General features: G+C 36.4%; 1 protein-coding gene across 5 annotated transcripts in view; it reads left to right on the top strand.

The window, feature by feature from the left end:
- NEK11 (NIMA related kinase 11) overlaps positions 1 to 21788 on the top strand; it is a 198672-nt gene that overhangs the window by 51216 nt on the left and 125668 nt on the right. For all 5 annotated transcript variants that reach the window (XM_016140280.2, XM_016140278.2, XM_016140279.2 and 2 more), the window contains exons 5-6: positions 11969 to 12033; positions 13021 to 13147. In XM_016140280.2, coding sequence (XP_015995766.2) covers positions 11969 to 12033; positions 13021 to 13147 — 192 coding nt within the window. The remainder of the gene's footprint in view (positions 1 to 11968; positions 12034 to 13020; positions 13148 to 21788) is intronic.

The raw sequence follows: 21788 nt of genomic DNA, 5'->3' as shown, positions 1-21788 counted from the left end.
TAACATTATTCTTGAACAAGAGTGGAAATTTGTTGGGTGCACCAAGGTCTTGCTATCCATGGATGTCATATAGCGTAAAGGTCTCACCTGTGGTTTCTGATCACATAAAAAGTAATTGGATTATTTTGTGTTTTGCCATGTGACATCTGAAACACATGCCCAAAGATACAGGTAGCCACTGACTTACTGACAACTCATAACAGTCTTTTGAATGTTGTAAAATAGTCCAAAGAGACAATGGTAAAATAATGTCAAATAACTTTTTCATAAAGTACCCAAAGCTGCCGAGTGTAGGACATCTGTGTACATGCAGTTATAGTGGTATTTCTTTTATTCTCTTTACTATTCCATCACATGTTTGTTAGCTTATACATAAGGGAAAACAACACATATAAAGAAGCCAACTTTGGTGTTTTATGTGTAAAATATAAAACTGAAACTTGGTTTAGTTAAGAACACAGATTTTTTTTGATGCATTTGGCTCTACTTAGTATGAGTTAAAATAAATGAATTTAAAATAATTTTTCAAGAGAGTATTTAAATTAATTTTGACTCCTTTAACATTTAGAGAAAGTTATTAAATGGGACTAAATAATTGGATATATGAGGATCTGTGGATCTGAAATACCATCCTTTGTGATTCAGACAACAAATGATGGGGCTTCTTATTAATTATGTTATTACCAATTGTTGTAAAGTTTTATGTCTAGAGAGAGGAATTTCACTTTTTTATTTAATTTTATTATTATTATTTTTTAAATAGTGGTAAATTAAAAATAAGCCTAACTTCAAAGAGCTGTTAGTAAACTAGTAGAGATAAAACATGTACCCAAGTAACTATAAACCATATATCATGGTGGATAAACAGGATTGAGGGTCTCTGCCATGTGCTGTATTATGGCCCTGGGAAAGCTACCTGACTTCTCTGAGCCTTTGCTTCCTCACTTATAAAGTAGGGATAATAATAGGACTATCCCTGCTTACTTATAGGGCCGTAGCTAATATGCATTGAGATATTATACATTTAAAAAGTTTGCAAACTGTTAAGCCCTATGTAAATGTTGTTGCTTGTGGTTGTAATTCAACATAGAAATGAGGGCATAGTCACCAAAAGGGCTGAAAAAAACCCTTTGACAATAAAAAGTGTTGACAAGGATGTGGAACTGCTAGAACTCTCTTACATTGCTGTTAGGATTTAAATTGATTTAACCACTTTGGAAAAATGTTTGCTAGTACCTCTAAAGCTGAACATTCAAATACCCTGTGACACAGTTATTCTATTACTGAGATTAAAAATGAGTACCTATGTCCAACCAAAGACATATACAAAAATGTCTACAGAAGCTTTATTTGTAATAACCAAAACACTTAAGAAATGTCCATTTGCAATAGAATGGTTAATAAATTATGATATAGTCATTGTGATGGAACCCTACTTTGCAATTAAAAAACAACAACAACAACAATGCAATTGATAAGCATGACCTGGATGCATCTCAGAGACATGATGTTGGGTGAAGGAAGCCAGATACAAAAGAATGCATACTATATGACTTCATTTAAAAGAAGTTCAAAAACAAGTAAAACTAAGCTATGGTGAATCAGAATAGAGATTACTTCTGGAAAGGGTTACAAAGAAACCTTCCGGGTTGTTGGAAATGTTCTATACCTTGATCTGGGTGGAGGAGTTTATATAAATACATAAATTCATTAAGCTTAAGATTTATGCACTTTAATGTAAATTATACTCTAACACAATTCATAAGAGCACTAAGAAAAGTACAATTTAAGTGCTATAGGAGAACACAAGAGGGATAATATTTCTAGTTGGGGGAATCATTGAAAGATTTTTGGAAGAAGTGATATTTGACCCAAAGTAGCTTTTGTATATGGCGAAAGATGGGTCAGTACTTTCCAGGTTTAGAGAACAAAGTGAGCAAAAACATAGCTGGTAAAACATGGCACGTTCAGAGTGAACGATGAGTGCGGTTTAGTTGGGAAGGCTCTTTGGGTACATGAATGAAGTCACAAGGAAAGATAGGTTGAGATAAGTTGTAGAGCACTTTATTCTATTTTGTAGTATAGACATTGATACTACAGAAGCCTTTGTTTTTTTTTACCCCCACAGAAGCCTTTTAAGTGGAGCTATAATATGACCAGATCTTTAGGAAGATTAGATAATAAATTATAGAGGGGAGAGAGGAGAACTTGGGTTATCAGTCTGGAACTTTTTATGATATCCACGCAGGAGGTTATAAGAGCTGAAACGATATGGCAGAAATTGGCAGGATGTGGAAGGATGAGAGTGAACTTGATAGGAGAAGGCAAGAATGAACCCAAGGTTCATCACCCAAGGGTGAGTGAGAAGTTGGAAAAACAGGTTCGAAACAATGAGGTTGAGTTTAATTGTGAATAGATATGATGAAAGGACTATGAAGAGAGAATGAGAGAAGGAGATTGAGAGAGTGAGATAGAGAAATAGAGAAATAGGGATAGAGAGAGAAGGAGAAGGAAGTTAGAAGTAAGGGCTTAGATCTTGGGAAAACACTAAAACTTTGCTGTTTGGATTCTTTCAGTATCAGAACCTTGAAACAAAAACTGAGGTATAGGAAGTTTGTCTAGGAGATAATCTCGGGAAGCAGAAGCCAGTGAGTGGGGAGAGAGAGTGAGATGGGGAAGTGAGAAAAGCCATTTATGGTGCATTATTGAGCTGGTTGCTGCTGTGGGTAGAGGGATATAGAGGCAGCATTCTTCTATATGTTTTTAGGTTTGGGGCTCCTTTTTTACATTCTTTCAGAGCTTTTTTGAAAATTCTTGCCCAAAAGCAATTATTACTTTCTGGCACTATTATGAATTTTCTCTTGAAAAATTTTTCGTATTTCTGGGAATCTGGGGTGGAAAGGGAAGGCAGGTATCTCCCCATTTTGAGCCAATCTCCAGAATAGTTTTAAATGGGGGAAATGCTATATATTATTCCTGATCATAAATATATAATCTACTTTTCAGTTCTGTTAGTTTTCAATATTTAATTTTTTATAGGTCTAAAATATGTTCCCTATAGAAAATAAACTATCATAATTATTTTTTTTAAAAACAATTTAAATCCAAAAGAATGATTCTATTAACATACACAATAGACACCTGTAAATAATGAGGTAAAAAGCTAAGAATATTCACAGTTTACTAAAAGATACCTTGAGAATATGGCACTAAAACTTATTCCTTCTGAAGGAAATCATGCTGTATTAACCAAAAAATCCAGTGGCTCCCAACAACCATTTTTTTTTGCCCATGTTGCATGTTGGCAGTTGCTAATCAGCTGTGAGTCTGCTCTGCATGTCCTGCCCTGCCAGTACCCAAACCGAAGGAGTGGCTTCTATCGGGGCCATGGTTCTTCATGAAAAAAGGGACAGAGAGTTAGTGGAAACACTCCTCGTCTCTTAAAAATTCTGCTCAGATATGACAATCGCCCTGTCTGCTCGCATGCCATTGACCAGAGCAAGTCACATGACCAAGCCCAATGTCAGAGAGGTGGGGATGCTTATTCCTCCCAAAAAGGACACTCACTGTAAGCTATAACTGGTTTGGATATTTTGGGAACAAGAATACACCCTACCACAATGTTTCACTCGCCTTTTAACTTAAGTCTTCCAAACTACAGCCAATATAAATAGATCTGTGTAGAAAGCATTATTCCATCCTTTTCCTCAGATGATCTCTAATATGTAGTAAATGTATTTTGAAAAGTACATAGATTACTTAAAGATGAATTGAAAATAAAATTACCTTAAAAATAATACATGTGAATAAGTTAGGTTTGGCTCCTCTGTTGCAGATGCCTTGCGAATTATTTTAGTGCCTGTGATGGTTAATTTTTATGTGTCAATTTGAGGTGCCCAGATTAAACACTGCTTCTGGGTGTGTCTGTGAGGGTGTTTCTGGATGAGATTAGTATTTGAATTATGAATTTAGTAGATTACCCTCTCCAATGTGATTGGACACCATCCAATCCCTTGAGGGCATAAGTAGAACAAAAGGCAGAGGAAAGGGAGATTTGCCCTTTTTCCTGTCTACTTGAGCTGGCCATCTCATCTTCTGCCTTTGGACTAAGAATCTTAGACCAGCAACTTTCCCGATTCTCAGGCCTTTAGACTCAGACTGAATTACATCACTGGCTTTCCTGTGTCTCCAGCTTGCAGATTGTGGAACTTCTCGGCCTCCATAATTGTGTGAGCCAATTCCTCCTGATAAATCTGTATCTGTATCTATCTGTATCTGTATCTGTATCTGTATCTGTATCTGTATCTGTATCTCTATATCTGTATAGCTGTATCTCTATCTCTATCTCTATCTCTATATCTGTATAGCTGTATCTGTATTTGTATCTCTCTCTGTCTCTCTCTCTTTCTGTCTGTCTCTGTCTCTATCTCTGTCTCCATCTCTATCACTATCTCTGTTTCCTATTAGTTCTGATTCTCTGGACAACCCTGATTAATATATTGCAGTAGCAGAGAAGATAAAGAAGATACTGGAAATACTAAGAAGAATGAGGTTGCAGAAGAAAAGAAGATTTTTTTTTTTTAATCCTTTGGAGATTTCCTGCACTTATTTTTATTTGGCGTACTTATACATTTTTAATATTCTAAATCTATAGCATATGGCATAAACACGTATAAATAATGATGCTGAAAGCTGAGAATATTCTCAGTTCACTGAAAGCTGCCTTGAGAATATAGCACTAGAGTTGCTTCCCCACTATGGGCCTGAACCTCTGGCGCACAGACAGATCCAAGTTTTTTGTTGTTGTTGTTTTGTTTTAAGGTGTTTATGTTCTGAGGCTCATTACCAACTCCCTCAAGCTTCCATAGGCTGGTACAGTGTTTGAGGGACTTTGAAACCTTGGACAAAGCTAGAACCGTATTTTCTCTGAAAAGTACAATCCTATGTAGCCTTTCTTCTCTCTGGTCCAATTAATTAGCTAATCTCTGAAACATCATCTCTGGATGCCACAGCGGAACTAGGCATAAGGGAACTCCTTAGTGGCAGAGACAATGTCTTGTTCACCTTTTGTTTGTTTGGTTGGTTGGTTGGTTGGTTTTCCCCAGTGCTAACACAGAAACCACAAAATGAAGCAAAACAGACAACTCAAAAACCCTCCAAAACTTATTTCTCTTGAAGTGGGTAGTTCAAATAGCCTAAATTTTTTAAGACGGACAGAACAGCCTTTGTGCAGAGAGCCTGTTTGCTGGTGACCTGGAGGCCTTGCTGATTTTAGCTTTCACAGGGGAGGAGAGACCAGGGCAGGGGTACTTTCCTAAGATGACTGCCTCATCACCTAACAGCCCACACATTTCCCCAGCCAGTATTGTGTTAGAATGACTAAATATTCCCTGAAACGTGTCATGAGAGATTTATTTTTAATGTAGTGAGGCTCCCAGGGAAAAGGCCTACTTGCGAATTCAGGTCAGTAAATATGTCAGGATGTGCAGGTGTGCTACCCAAGGTTTGAAGATGGAAAAGCAAAAAGAAACTGTGGCATCTGTGGTGTTGCTGGAGATTCCTGCTTTTGCCTGGTTCTCACTTCTTAAGGATATCCTGAGGTCACTTTTTTCAAGGAGACCACATTCCAGTACCAGATATAGGCAGCTCTTGCTCTGTTGACAATAGTTACATTGGTGAAGACCTGATACTACACCTGACTTACAACACAGAGGACTCCTTGTGATCATGAAGGCCCACAACACAGATGAGGAAGCCAGACAGGTACCTCAGAGTCTAGGATGGAGGCCACATAGCAGAGATAGCAACGGCAGCTGCCTGGGCCATGCATCACCAAGTAGTCATTGCTTGTGGCAGATCCTTTGGCAAGAAGAGTTTGCAGTCCACCCTGAGACCCTACTAGATGAAGGACAAATGTGTAGGGAAGGGAGCTGATGTGTCAGAAACTATTAAAATAAGGGCTTAAGGAGAGATGAAGGTTATGTTCTCCATACCTTCTCCACAGCCCTACCTGAGGCTGGGGGCCTGAGAAACACCTGCTCAATCTGCCTCCACAGACTGTCCTTCACTCTGCTGTGGTCCTGGAAGCTAGACTATGTAGAAAATGTCCTGATGGAGGAGACAGGGGCAGGAGCTGTACTATGTACTTGACCACAGCTGTCATCTAATCTTAACCAGGTCATTTAATTCTTTGGAGCATCATGAAATTTAGAAAAGAGAAGCACCTACCACTCCTAGAGATATGGCGAAAGAAATTTCTGGGTTATTCTTTCAGTGCAGTACAAGGCTTACCTTCCTATCATCTGCACTATTTTATAACTCTGTAGAGGCAGAGGTTAACATGAATATTTTTGTCCAGAAGAGATGCAGATAACTTATTTTCAGTAGAACAGATAACCCTGGAAATGTGGTTTAGGGCTCTGTAAGGTATTAACTGGTTTTGTGTCTAACCCAGCAGTCATATCCTCCTATAAATACCCTCGCTTATGAAAGATTCTTTGACTCATTTTGAACATCTTACTAGTTCCCTTGTTAATTAATGAGTTGAATAAAATCCTTGACATGTGTTCATTTTATATTTTCATAGTATTTATAATTTTACCTTTTTGAAAATTATACTTTGGGCCAGAATTTTGTCCTACCACATACCTAAGCCAGTCACCCCTAAAGGAAATGAGATTACCTCAATTTATTCCTAGACTCTCTTCCACATTCATTTCCCTTTCCCCAACTGCCTTCAGCTACAGGGGCTGAGGAAGGCTCAGCCTCCCCAAGGCTCGTGGGCTTCTGATGGCAAGGGAGAAGAGCAGAAGAATGGTCACTGGGAAGCACTCAACAGCTCCTGCCCTACCAAGTGAACCCCAAGAGTGGGCAGAGAGGTGGCCAAATTTTGTTCATCCTTCGTTGTTAAGTATAATTGTTTTCATTTTCACCATTAAGTAGTCAACAACATACTCATGCACAGCCCAGCTCTAGATGTTGTGGGAATAGAAGAAGGCAGGAGAGAATATTGATTAAATGCAAAGTGTCTATTGTTTTTAAATTAATAAATGAGCTCCACCAAATAGCATTTATCCTTGTGCCAAAGATAATGTTTTTAGAATCAACATACATTTATTGAACATCTATCACGAGTAAAACAGACCTAGGTGTGAATAGTGGTTTGCACAGCCAAACAGACCTGTTTGTACTCGCAGGCTGTATGACTTTGGGCAAATTACTCAGCCTTTCTAGGTGTCGATTTCCTCATCTCCAGATTGGGCACAAAAGTAGTAGCATAATGCTTTAGATTATAGTATCTGAGGTTATTTGTCCTAAGATGAAGTGGCCCAGACTTGTGTTGTCCGGTTTTATTCTTCCCTTTTCCCTTCACTCTTGAAAGCATGTTTATTCTGCTCTAATTCTCTGAAGCTTTAAAGAGGGTAAAAATTATTTGAATTAGGAGAAACTCCTGCCATTATCCCTAATTCTTCACTTTGTGTACTATTCAGATTCCATTCCCTTTTTTAGTGTGTGTCCATTTCTCTACTATGGAGTAAAGTAGATGGAGTCTGTGATTGGCTTTTCTTTGGCTTGGGTCCTTCGGCATGATTTGTAGCTTTGCTCTGGATGGCTGAGGTTTGATCACTATACCAAGGTAACATTATGACACCAGTGTTATCGTTAATTATAATGGTTAAAAATAAAAAGAATTATTTCTATAACCGGTATTGCTGGTGTTAACTAATAATAGTATAATTTTGTGGTTGTAGAGAAATTTCCATGTGATGTGGTGAATGTCTGTATTAGTAACCATTTGTAAATATAAATTATGGTTATTTGTGTACTTTTCTGTATTCAACCTGTTTGTAAGCATCATGGGATACATGACCTTGCCTTATGAATATATAGTTCTCACATTATATAGTACATCACATAGCATGTAGTTGGCACTTATTATTTTTTTGGATTAATGAATAAGTCCCACAGATAGTATTTATCTTTGTGCCAAAGACAGTGTTTCTAAAATTAATACATTTATGAAGCCACTACCATGAGAAAAGAACTGTGTGGAAGAGAAAAAGATGATATAGACCTGGCCTGAGTTTTTCCTGAGGCTGCCAGAGGCATTGGTAGGGCCAGCTCTCACAGTCTCTAGTAGGATTTTAGACTCTATCCTGGAAGCAGTGCAGAGCCATGGAAGGTTTTAAAGCTGGGGGTACAAGAGCAGATTTTCATTTTATAAAGCCAGGTCTCTGGATTAAGTCTCAGGAATATTATTCCCAAACTGGAGTCTTCTATTTAGGCTTGGTGATTAGATAACTATACTAATTGATGCCTATTAAAATCATGAATTGTGAGCAATATCCCTTTGTTCGTGAAGTCAGGGAATTATATAGTCCATTTTAGAAAGATGTGAATCAAAAATAGTTTGAAAAGTTTAGGCACATGTAAACCTACCAATCTTATTAAACATTTACAGTATTATAGAAGACAGTGCAGGCAAGCAAGATATTGACCTTGTAGAGCTTATAATTTAGCAAGAGTGGTTGGTCAACTGTATAATATGATGTCAAAAGAACAGAAGTGGTAGGGCATTGTCTAACTTGCTGATAGTAGTAGGAATAGTGGTTAGGAATTAGGAGAAAGCGATGACAGATTTCATTTTCTAAGCTTGGGCCTTTAGGAGACACAGCCTGGGGCAAAGATTGAAATGCCCGATATCTTCTTTGGGAGGTGTAGACCCAGGGTGGTGAGAATGAGGACAAATCGAAGCAGGGCAAGGATGTAAAGCAAAGTGAAGTGGTGTGTTATTGTACTTGCCATTACTTCACCAAGAGCTGGGGAGAGACAGCAGCAGGTTGCTTGGCAGGGATATTTGCATGGCTTATAGGCATGTGGGCTGCCTGACTTGAGGAGAGAAATGAGGGGAAATGCATCTGCTTATCTTCTTTCTCCTCCTGTCTCTCACTGGTTCGTCCCAAGGGAGGTAACTCCCTTGTACTTTCAGGTTGCATCACCTAGTTCCTTACTTTGCCACTTGGAATGTTAGATTCCAAGTCTTGTGGTGTGGTGTTTTATTCTAGTCCAGATGTGGCGGGATCCAGAGGGCCTGGCATTCCCAGGCAAGTGACTGAGTGATCTCTAGTACCAGAGGTGGGTGGCATTTTTGGAAGGAAGAAGATAGGGGACTCCAAGGAGGTACATGAGGCATGTATTCAGTATGATCCTGAAGGACAGATAGGATTCTGAGAGGGATGATAGGGATGATAGGGGAAGGCATTGACCGTGAGCAGTGACATAGAGGAAGAAACATATGTGCTGCATTTAAGATAAAGAAAGTGTTATATTGGCTACAATGGAGATATGACAATTGCTTGTCCCAGATTTTTTTGGCTTGTAAATGAATTCTTGAGTTTTTTTTTCCCTTTAAAAGTTATGCTAAATATATAACTAAATGTTTATTCCTTTGTTAGATCATTCCCATGAATAAATTAACCAACTGGAAAAAATCCTTTGTCAGGCCATTTCTTACAGATGTATAAATAGGTGGAAGAAGAGGCTGGAAATGGAGGACTCCAAATGCTAGGCTGTCCTTGATTCAGCCAACAAGAGGGTCAGGAGGATCTTGAGCAGAAAGTGGGGTGTGCGAGAGTAAGGGAGAAGGACAATGAGGTTTAAACCACTCCCAATAGTTCAGTCTTGTTTCTCTTGAGGTAATCCGTATGACTCAGTGGTCTGTTTTCACTGTTCATCATTCATCTTTGCTTGATAGCTTCACACGGACTTTCCTTTTTGATATATGGATAACGATAGCAACATGAGCAATAACAAGAACAACCATCACAACCATGGCTCATTCATATTTCTGCTCTAAGGTCATTCTCTGACCACCGATCTAACCTTAGCATCTCCCTACCCCGATTATCCCCTTATTGCTTTATTGCTTTAATGGCTTCAGTTGTTAGCTGGCATCATATATATCTGCTCATTTCATTGTTTTGTGCCTATTTACAGTACCAGAACAAAGCTTAATGAACACAGGGAATTCGTCTGTCTTGATCCGTCAATGCCAGTCACTGTGCTAAGCATCGTATTGTATTCTGATTTATTTTCACTGAGGTCAGAGAGTGTGTGGACTATATGGTGCTGATCCTTTGTAATGTGTTGAGACTTGCTCTATAGGGATTAGTTCATTGCTAATTTTGCAAGTATCTCATGTGTGTCTGAAAGGAGATGCGTTTTTAAATTTGTTGATGTAATATTTAATTTATGTAGATTAGCTCAAGATAATTTTTCAGATCTGTAATAGTGTCGCTAAAATCTATATCTTTTTAGTGTTCTCTATACAGCTGTGAAAGATGGGAGATTTGATGTGATATAAGTTTACTTCATTGTCATTGGAAGCTGAGGTTTTATTCTTGAGTTTTTAATCTCAATAATTACATTTTTCCCCCCTAGAAATTCTATTTGATTGCTCTTAAATCAGCATTATTTTTTTAAAGATAATATCCTGTTTTTTATTTAATGTTTTCTATTCCTTTGTTTATGATTTTAATCATTTAAAATATACTTATTTTATAGTTTGAATTCTATTAGATTATCTGAAATTCTCAGGGGTATAATTTCACTATACGTTATTTGCTGACTCTTTGTTTGCATTTGCTTCTCTGCCAGATGCCTCAAGAGGGTATTAGCAGCTGAGGACCAATTTTTATGTTAATTTCTTGGCTTAAGAATTTCTGAGGCCATATAGGTATTGCATATTTTAATCCCAAATGTGAGCAAAGACATATGTTACAAACTATGGAAGAAGATATTTTTTCCTCTATTCAGATTTCAGACCTATATAGATAAGTTTTCTTGTCATTTCATTTACTTTTGAGTGAATGATTTTTAGGTTTCCTTTCACTTAAGGTATGGACTGCATTATATATATATACTTTATATATATTATATATAATATGTATATATGTATAAATGTATATATAATATATAAATATATGTATATATGTATATATAATATGTATAAATATATGTATGTGTATATATGTATATATAATATATATAAATATACGTATATATATATCTCCATATATTTATATGCTCCTCTCCTCTCCTCCCAGCCAACACTACACATTACATTACATGGGCTTAATGTCTTGACTCTTGTTTCCATGAAGCCATTAAAGCAGGTTACTGAGACTAGCACAATCCCCCAGGGCAGCTGAGAAATCAGCACCTACTATCCACTTTGAATTTCAGTTTTCTTTTTCTATTATTCTTGGGGATTTGCCTCATTTTCTTGTGGGCTCAGCTGTGCATATATGAAGATATTTGTATACTTTATTCAACATTTTTAGGTGTTTTTATGCAAAAGTTTTCAAGTTGTCCAGTTCTCCATAATTCCAAGAATAAAAGTCTTAACTGACATAATTTACGTTGCTAGCTTGTAGTAAGACTTAATAAATGTTATTTATTATTAAATTTCATCATTGACATTATTATTTCCACAAATATATAAAACCTAAACATTTGGATTATAATATGTATAATAGATTATTTATAAGTATCATATATATAAAATAGAATAGATTATATATAATAGATTATAAAGCTTTATGATAATTGGTCTAAAACCAAGTGTATGGTTTTTATATGGTTACTATGTAGATCATGCCGTAAAATGCAATAAAGCCTGGCCTATTGAAGTAGTTGAAACCATATACTCTTTTCCAAATTACAGGTTCCCCTGACTTAAAAAAAAAAAACCACAAAAACAAAAAAAACCTCCTATTTCCTCAAAGAAACAAGAAAATATGGCTTTGTAGCTTTTAAACATTTAAACGTATGTCTATGAGAGTATATATTTATATGTGAATTACTTCGCATATACCCATATATATTATTTCTATTAGTATCTAAAGTTTTTACATTTTGCATGAAATTGCATCTTTTTTTTTTTTTTTTTTTTTTTGCCTTTTTGCAGGAGGATACTTCATCGAGACTTGAAATCGAAGAATATATTTCTGAAGAATAATCTACTTAAAATTGGTAAGATTTTTTTACAGTATGCATTCCAAAAACATGGAAGAATATATTCTTGATGTTATCGACATATCATGTTGAAGTATATAGTATCCAGAAGTGTTAGAGTAATCGTTGGTTTATTTAAACTTCTCAAATTTTTTTTCTTATTTGATTGAGGCCAACAAAACCAAATTATTTTGTTTCTCATTATCTGATATAAACTAAGGTATAAGACATTTCCCGCATACTTTGTTGATTCAGCTAATATTTTTTGAGTTTCCACTCCATGCCAGACAGTTTGCAAATGGTTAGACTTGTTTTACTAGTTTAATTAATTACTACAGTTCACCCCCACCCCCGCCCACCATTATTTTCTCACAGGCAATTAGCAGTTATCACAGTTTATGAAAATGTTGACATAAAGGCTTCATTAATCTTTAGCTCTTCTTCAGAACTGTACCTCCACTCATAACAGTTACCGGATTATTTAATCTTCATGTAAGAGGTTCTTAGAGACAGAAGGCATAAAAGCATGTAACTAGTCAGGCAAACAGAGAGAAGCTCATGAATTCAAATTGTTATAGTCATGTTCTCAAAAAGTCTCAGGTGCTTTATTTAAAATTTTTTTCATTATTGTAAATGAAGAACAAACTCTCCCTTCTCAGATGAAATTGCCAATCATTATATTCAGCCCTTCCAAAATCATTCTGTTTGTTGTTATTCAGACTTGAAATAGCTTTTTTGTTTGAAGTTGTTGGTTCTTCACAATTCCAGAAATAAAAAGCTTTGGTTTACATAATTCAAAATCTTCTTTGTCTTATAAGGCGTATGTTTTTAAAGCCATTACCAGCAATATATAATTTAAAATACATCAATTATCTTTAAAATGGTATTAATCACTGCATATTAAAATTATCAAGTTAGATACTCAGTTGTTAATTTTCAGGGCTCGTTTTCATTGTTTTAAAATATTTATTTTAACAATTAAAAAAATTTAATTGTTATTTCAAGGAGATTTTGGAGTTTCTCGACTTCTGATGGGATCCTGTGATCTAGCCACCACTTTAACTGGAACTCCGCATTATATGAGTCCAGAAGCTCTGAAACACCAAGGCTACGACACAAAGTCAGACATTTGGTGAGTGGGTAGTGGGCCAGTCCAGACGACTTATTCATCTGCTACCCAAGGAGAACAATGCATTTTGGTTTTAGGCTCATTTACTTACTTCATCTACTCACGTTATTCCTTTGAAATATGAATTATTCTGTGACTAGAATAAAAGGTTCCTGGCTTTGGAACTTGATGAATTCCATTAAACTGACTTCAAAAAGTCCCTTTATTCATAGATTAATTTGCCTGTTTGGAGTTTTTCTTTTTGAGCCACAAGAAAAAGTTCTTAATGTATCATAAACACTAAATTTTGATAGGTTTCTGCTGACATATTAAAATGTTTGTAATCCTAAGCACTGTGCTTTACTTTGTTTTAAGATTAACTTCCACCTCTTTGGGGACACATATTATATTTTATTATTTTTTTATATTATAAATTTTTTATATTATATTTTTTTCTGTTGCTTTTAAGAATTTTTACTAAAGATATTAGCTTTAAGGGTAAACTTAAATTTAAAACATTCTGGGTTTTCAGTAATAGATTTATTTGATATTTCTCAGTTTCCTTGAGCTCTTGAACCAAAGGAATTTCTCCTTCCTCATCATGGAACCAGTTTAAATCTCAGTGCAGAAGCAATGTGGAAATTTGTATTCTATTGTTAACAGTAGATCTTATTTGGGAGAAAATTTCTTTTCCTTTAAAGAAGAATCTTACATAATTTGTAGTTAGGTGTCGAAAGAACAAAGTAGCTGAGAACTTGTTAATTATTTAAACAGTTAGTGTATGTAACTCAAGTAGTTCTGAGCTTTCAAAGATGAGCGAGTCATGTGAAAGATTATGCCCTCTTCATTTTTCTACAGAGGATAAAATTGAAAGTTACCTCTTCTCTGATTATGGAAGAGTAAATACAACAGGAACAGGCCTTGGGATTTCCATAAGGATCATTACTCCCGTTTTTGTTCTGGTGTCCAAGTGGGAGAGAACGCTGTCAAGATTGGGTCTGGCCGTGGCACATTCCCATCCATTTCTGTCCCTTCAGTTCACTCTTGTGATTATTCATTCGTAGGGTCTTCAGTGAAGGTTTTCATTGTTAGCTTGATTCTGCCCTGGCGATTTTTTCCAATTCACTTACCATCTTTCCTCTAACAAAACTTTCCCCATCCCCTCCAAAACAAAACAAAAAAATAGAAAAAAAAAATACAAAGGTATATTTAAGGAATGAGTTTCTTTAATTTTGCTTTATTGAACATCTACTATTTGCCAGAGACTACAGAAAATCAAAAGTGAGGGAATTTCTGCCCCTCAGAAGGGGTCTTCTTGTTCTTTTTGGAGTACCTTTCAACACATTGAGAAAAATTAGTTTTTGAGTTTTGGATTGAATATGAGTTGCATACCTACATCTCTCTTCACACTTAATTTTTTAAAATTGTTATGGGCATTTCAAAATAGATTCAAATATATTATTTCTTCATGATTGGAGAGTACATAGTCTCCCCAGATGATGTTACATCATCTCATTTGAATTAGGAATAAATTAACTTATGAAGCCCATCGTTTAAGCCTTTGAAATTACATGTAGCAAGAAAGCTAGCTCTTTTTGACATGAATCTACATTTTACTTGCCAAATCAGCTGTATGTCTCACGGGAAACTTAGGCAACAGAACCCACAGAGAGGACTAAAGCATAATATCTTTTTGTTGCAGTTGTATGTCTTCTTTTTTAAAGAACTGCTCCTAGTATTGCATAAAGAATTACGGGAATATCAGAAAGTATTACTTATAATGGTTTAGGCTTACAAAAATGACATATGACTAAAGCAAAAAGAATTTTATCTAACTAAGGCAAAACTTTAAAAAGCCAAAATTTCCCAAATATAACAATGCCAGAGAATTTTAATATATATTTTTTGCAAGCATCAGGCTAGTCTCCTTGTGGAGATTATTAGCTATTCAGCAGATACAAGCTAAGGATTTATCATTATCCTGACTCCAAATAACCACCTTAATATGAATTTAGTAATTACCTTGGTTATATCTGAATTAAAACAAACTTATCTGGTAATGAAATTTCTACTGCCAAACCTAAAGTGGAAAGAATAACATAGAACTATTAATTATAGTGGAAGACACATAAGTGTGATGAGTAATAACTGGGAGACACTCAGAAAAATTGGATAGGATGGGGTTGAGAATTTCCCCTGAATTTCAGTATGTAGCATCTGTTTATTGTAAAGTACTCTCTTAGGATTGGAAACACTTGTGAATAACTGACAAGTGTTTTGCTCTAGGTCTAATAGCTATACATATTATATTTATAATGCTTAAAGAATAAGTGATATATTGTTAATTATATTTTCATCTGTTAATGTTTGCCCATATGTGACTTTATCCTCTTCCTTCAATCTGTTAAACCTTTCAGAATTCCTTTATTTATAGCAATCAAATAAAGGAAGTCTCTCTCTTAAAAGTGAGCTAGTTTCCAAAAATTTATAAACAGTTAGATAAACAGTTAGGATAATTAGGTTCTCTGAGGATAATAGTTTGAACATGGCTGATTTGTATAAAAAACTGGTGAACACTTTTTTCTCCCGCAAGAAAAATATATGAGTTGAGTTCCTCGGCTAGCTCTTTGAGTTGATTAAATTATTAATAGTTAGACTTTATTATTTTGATAGAGAAACAAATAAAGATCAGAATAATGGTACTGTCAATATAATACTTCATTGTTAGTCTTCGATCTTGTGGTCCTATGTTCTTTGAGAAATTTAAGTGGAATGAATGGTAGTGGGAATAGTAAGAGTGTCAGAGTGTTCTGTGAAGCTCTCAGCATTTTGTTCAGAGATTTGGTATGCGGGTGGCTGGGTAGGGGACACAGGACTTTCCTTTTCTCACACCTCATGTTCAGTTATTAATGGTGTGCTATTAATTCTACTGCCTAGAAATCTTTTCAACCAACCTTCTCTTCTAAACTCCCATTGTCTTTGCCTTTGCCCCTATCATTTTTCTCCTGGAATTCTTCAATATCTTTCCACTTTCTCTAGCTTCCTACATTTAATCCACAATACAACCGGAATAAAATTTGTCAAATAAGGAACTAATTATTTGACTTCTCAGCTTTAAATCCTGCCATTACCAAGACAGTCATGCGCAAACACCTTTGCATGGAAAGTAATCCTCGCTTCTTTCCAGCTTCCCTCTTCTGCCACTTTCTTTCCACATGCATCAAGAACTCCAGAAAACAAGCCCATTTTTCTGCTGAAGGATTTAGGAAAGGGAGAAGAAATGCAGGCCAACCTGGCAACAGTTCCTGTAGCTAGCTAATGTGGAGTCTGCAAGTAGCTGGTAGCCAACAGTTCCATCAACTGTCTCTTGGTAAAGGAAGCTCTGGAGCAAGAACACCCATTTCCCTTACTGCCCATGATCTGGGCAGTTCTTGTGTGGGTTCAGAAGCGAGTATCTTCCGGGGGACTGCTGTCATTATTTTCACTCAGTAGGAGCTGAAGTAGGAAAATATTTTAGTCAAATGTAGTAGATTTTGGGTATCAATATCTTTTTTAAATGATTTCTATAAAATGATTGATATAAATTCTGCAGATAATATCAGCCTGGTCTAGTCAATTATTTAAAAGATTATAATACAACCATAGCAACAGAACCAGGAATAGCTATTCTCTATGGAGTGCTTACTCTGTGATGGGCAGTTAGTGTGCTAATAAGTGCTTTATGTACCTATCCACATGTATTTGTTACTCCAAAAAATAATCATACTGTATACAATTTTATAAACCTGTTTTATTTCACTAGCAGAATGAAACATTGTTCTGCATCAGGAAATTATATGTACATATCATAAATGTTTGCATAGTATTCTATACCTGGACACAGTAATTTATTTGAGACTTTAAGGTTTCTATTAAGATTTTTTTATTTGTCATTGTCTTTTAACAACTTTACCACAGTATATCTGGGTGTAGATTTGCATTTATCATACTTGTCTTTAGTTGAGCTTCTTGGATATATAGATTAATATATTTCCTCAAATTTGGGGAATTTTCAGCCATTACTTGAGTATTTATTCTCCTCCTTTTTCTCTCTCCTCCTTTTGTGGTACTCCCATTATGTGTATGTTGGTGTGCTTCATGGTCTTCCATATTTCTCTGTTCATTTTTCTTCATTCATTTTTCTCTCTTCTTCAGATTGCATACTTGTCAATCTATCTTCGAGTTCATTGATTCTTTCTGCTAGTTAAAATCTACTTTTGAGCCCCTCTGATGAGTTTTTTTTATTTCAGTTATTGTACTTTTCAATATATTATTCAATATTGTACTTTCCAGAATTTCTATTTGGTAGTTTTTATAATTACTATCTTTTTGTTGACATTCTCCATTTTTTAAAATTTATTTTCCAGTGCAGCCATGACTTTATTCTTTTGTTTTTTAAATAATTTTTTATTTTTTAATTACAGTTGACATACAATGTTATATTAGTTTCAGGTGTACAATAGAGTGATTAGACACATATATCACTTATGAAGTGATCATCCCCATAAATCTAGTACCCATCTGGCATGATACATAGTTATTACAATATTATTGACTATGTTCCTTGTGTTATACTTTATATCCCCATGACTATTTTATAATTACTAATTTGTACTTCTTAATCCCGTTCCCTTTTTCACCCACCCTCCCATCACCCCTCCCATCTGTCAACCATCAAAATGTTCTCTGTAACTATGAATTTGTTTCTCTGTTGTTTGTTTATTTTATTCTTTAGGTTTCTCATGTAAGGGAAATCATATCATATTTGTCCTTCTCTGTCTGACTTATTCCACTTAGCATGATACCCTCTAGGTCCATTCATGTTGTTGTTGATGGCAAGATTTCATCCTTTTTTATGGCTAAGTAATATTCCATTGTATATATGTGCCACCTCTTTTTTATCCATTTATCCTTTTATGGACACCCAGGTTCCAGGTTGTCTCCATATCTAGGTTATTGTAAATAATGCTATAAAGAACATATGGATTGACATGTCCCTTCAAAGTAGTGTTTTAGATTTCTTCGGATAAATAGAAGTGAGATAACTGGGTCCTTCTTTGTCTCTTATTATAGCCTTTGTTTTAAAGTCTATTTGTCTGGTATGAGTATTACTACCCCAGCTTCTTTTTTAAAAAATTTATTTACATTATATGAAGTATCTTTTTCCAACCCTTTACTTTCAGTCTGTGTGTATCTTTTAATCTGAAGTTACTTTTTTATAGGCAGCATATGTAAAGGCCTTGTTTTCTTCAGCCACCTTGTCTTTTGATTGGAGCATTTAATCAACTTAAATTTAAAGTAATTGTTGATAAATACTTAGTTATTGCCATTTTATTATTCATATTTTCAATCTTTTTTTCCTTCTTCTTCTTAAAGAAGTCCCTCTAACATTTCTTATAATATTGGTTTGGTGTCAATGAACTCCCTTAGCTATTTGTTGTCTAGGAAGCTCTTTATCTGTCCTTCTGGTCTAAATTATAGCTTTGCTGTGTACAGTAATCTTGGTTGTAGGTCCTCGTTTTTTAATCATTTTGAACATTTCATGCCAATCTCTTCTGGTCTGCAAAGTTTCTGTTGAGAAATCAACTGACATTCTTATGGGAGCTAACTAACTGCTTTTCTCTTGCTGTTTTTAAGATTCTCTCTTTGTCTTTAACCTTTGGCATTTTAATTATGATGTATCCTGGTATGGGCCTCTTCAGGTTCATTTTGTTTGGGACTCCTGGAGCTTTCTGGGTTCGCGTGTTTATTTTCTTCACCAGGTTAGGGAAGTTTTCTGTCATTATTTCTTTAAATAGATTTTCAATTCCCTGGTCTCTCTCTCCTCCTTCTGGTATCCTGATGATGCAAATGTTGATACACTTGATGTTGTCCTAGAATTCCCCTAAACTATCCTCAATTTTTTAGATTCTTTTTTTTTTTTTTTGCTATTCTGATTGGGTGTTTTCTGCTTTCTTATCTTCCAAATTGCTAATTCGATCCTCTGCTTCATCTAATTTACTGTCAATTATCTATAATGTATTCTTCATCTCAATTTTGTATTCTTCATTTCTGATTGGTTCCCTATAATGTTTTCTATTCTCATTTTTTTTATGTTTTTTGTTTTTTGGGGTTTTTTTTTTTTGGTCAAAGTTCTCACTGAGTTCATCTGCTTTTCCCCTAAGTTCAAGCATCCTTAAAAGCAGTGTTTTGAACTGTGCATCTGGTAGACTGCTTCTCTCCATTTTGAATTTTCAATCTGAAGTTAGTCTCTTGTAGGCAGCATATGTTTAGTTCCTTTTCTGGAACTTTGTTTTATTTTTTCATTTGGGACATGTTTCTTTATCTAATCATTTTGACTTCTTCCCTGTGTTTGCTTCTGTGTATTAGGTAAGGCTGCTATGTCTCCCAGTCTTAGTGGCCTTATGTAAGTGTTCTGTGGAGCCCAGTGGCACAATCTCCCTGGTCATCTGAGCTGCGTGCTCCAGGTATGTCCCTTTTGTGGGGTGTGTGTAGTTGATTCTTGGTTGCTGTTTGCATGTCAATGGGAAGGATTGACCCACAGGCTGATAGTTTGTGAGGACTGGCTAATGACAACAGTGGAGGAACAATTGTTCAGGGGCTGACCCTATGGATCAGGATTCACTTTAGCAGGGCTCTGGGGCCTGCCCAGTTTGTCCTTTGGGTGTGTCATTTGTGGAGATGGCCATGTGGTGTGCTGGTGTGGTCTAAAGCTGCTACCTGGCATATTGGCTCCAGGACCTCCCGGGAGGGGCCCTCACAGGCTAAGTTCAGATGCCACCTGTGCCCTTCCCAGGGCCACCTGGCATGAGCCACCAAGCAATCTGCAGGTGGTTGCTAGGCTTGGAGGTGCCTCAAGAGTCCAAGCCAAGAACTGAGAGCAGCCACCACTAGTGCCAGGCCTGGGGCTGCTCGGCAAGAGGTATGGAGGGAGCCAAGGCCAGATGCTGCTTGTTTGGCTTTTGTGAACCTTTGAGAAATTTTAGGAAAGTCCACAGAATGAAACAAGACAGGTCATTTGTATATAAAGACCTCTGGAAGTGGTTGGGCCTGCAAGTTGCATGTGGTGGGGGCTCAGGGAATCACTAGGATGAGGCGAACTGTGTTAGCCAGGTTGATTGACACTCAGATATGGTGGCCACCTGCATCTGCACACTGGGTTGGAGGAGGGCTCAACAAAGAAACAGTGGATTCTGCTAGCATATTGGTCTGGGAGAAAGCTGCCCCTCTATCCCTTGCCCTGAAGTGAGACACTCCAGTTCCTCCCCTTCGTCTCTGGTGCCTTTCAAGCTCCTGCCTCAGTGCTGGAGCTCAGAGTGAGTCCATCAGTGAGTAAGTTTGTACGAGAGCCCTTTAATAGTAACAACAGAGATGCCAGCCACCTTCTATTTCTCTTAGCCACAGTCACTGCTGGTTTTCACAGCCAGAAGTTGTGGGAACTTCTCTTTCTAGCCCTGGAACCCTGGGCTAGGGAGCCCAGCGTGGTACTGGGTCCTTTTCCTCTGAGAAGACCTCCACAGCCAAGATATCTCTCCTGATTTTTAACCGCCGCACACAGGTATGGGACCAGCCACTTTTGGGTCTATACCCCTCCTGCCAGTCTTGAAGTATCTTCTTCTGTATAGCCTTGGTTATAGGACTTCTGTTCAGCTAGACTTCAGGCAATTCTAATTGTTGATTGTTCTGTAGTTTAGGTGTAACTTTGATATAATTGTAAGAAGAGGCAAGCACAGCATTTTCCTACTCTACCATCTTGACTGGAAATCTTGACATTCTCCATTTGATGTGACATTTTTATCATACCTTACTTCTGTAAACATGATTTCTTTTACTTCTTTAAACATATTTATAATGGCTACTTGAGAGTCTTAGTCTATTAAATCTGACATCTTGGACCCTCTCAAGTAGTTTCTATTGCCTGTATATGGACCATACTTTCCTGTTTCTTTGCAAGTCTCATAATTGGTAAATACTGGACATTTTAGATAATGTATTGTACTAACTCTGGACACTTATTCTCCCCACTTCCCCGCCACTCTGGGGCTTGTCGTTTGCTGGTTTGTTTATTCATTTAGTTACATGACTGGCTATTTTAGTGAAATCTATTTCCCCTTCCATGTGAAACCACTGGTGTTGTTCCTCAGAGAGGATAGCCTTGGGCATGAGCACAGTTAATATTTGGAGAACTGTGGTTTAGCAGGGCTCCGTGACTGTCAAGGCTCCCTATTTTCTCAGTTTGGCCATGTCTGTTGGTATCACACTCTCAGCTGTTAGCCTCCACTAATTGCCAACTAATTGCTCTATTATTTTTCAATGATACCCTTGGGCATAAATTGCTCTCCAGTCTTTTAAAATTAAATTTTAGCTTTTTTGCCAATGTAGTTTTTGAGGTCAGTCTTTGAGATTTGAAGTTCGGCTCCACTTAGCTGATCTTTCCCTGGTTCTCTCTGGTAAAGTAGCTAGCCTATGGTTTAACTTATTGTTCTCACAGAGGTACCAGTCTACTCCTAATTGCTTGCCACCCAAATCTCCATTGTTTTTGTGAGCTTGAATTTAGGCTTGAGTTTTCTACACTTTGTTCCCAAAAAAGTCAATCCTTTTGGGGAGAGCTTCTGAACTCTCTTTT

Source organism: Rousettus aegyptiacus, unplaced genomic scaffold, assembly GCF_014176215.1.
Source record: "Rousettus aegyptiacus isolate mRouAeg1 unplaced genomic scaffold, mRouAeg1.p scaffold_m13_p_4, whole genome shotgun sequence".
Classification (NCBI taxonomy): domain Eukaryota; kingdom Metazoa; phylum Chordata; class Mammalia; order Chiroptera; family Pteropodidae; genus Rousettus; species Rousettus aegyptiacus.
Note: the sequence above shows the minus strand (reverse complement) of the source record. Positions and strands in the feature narration are given on the sequence as shown.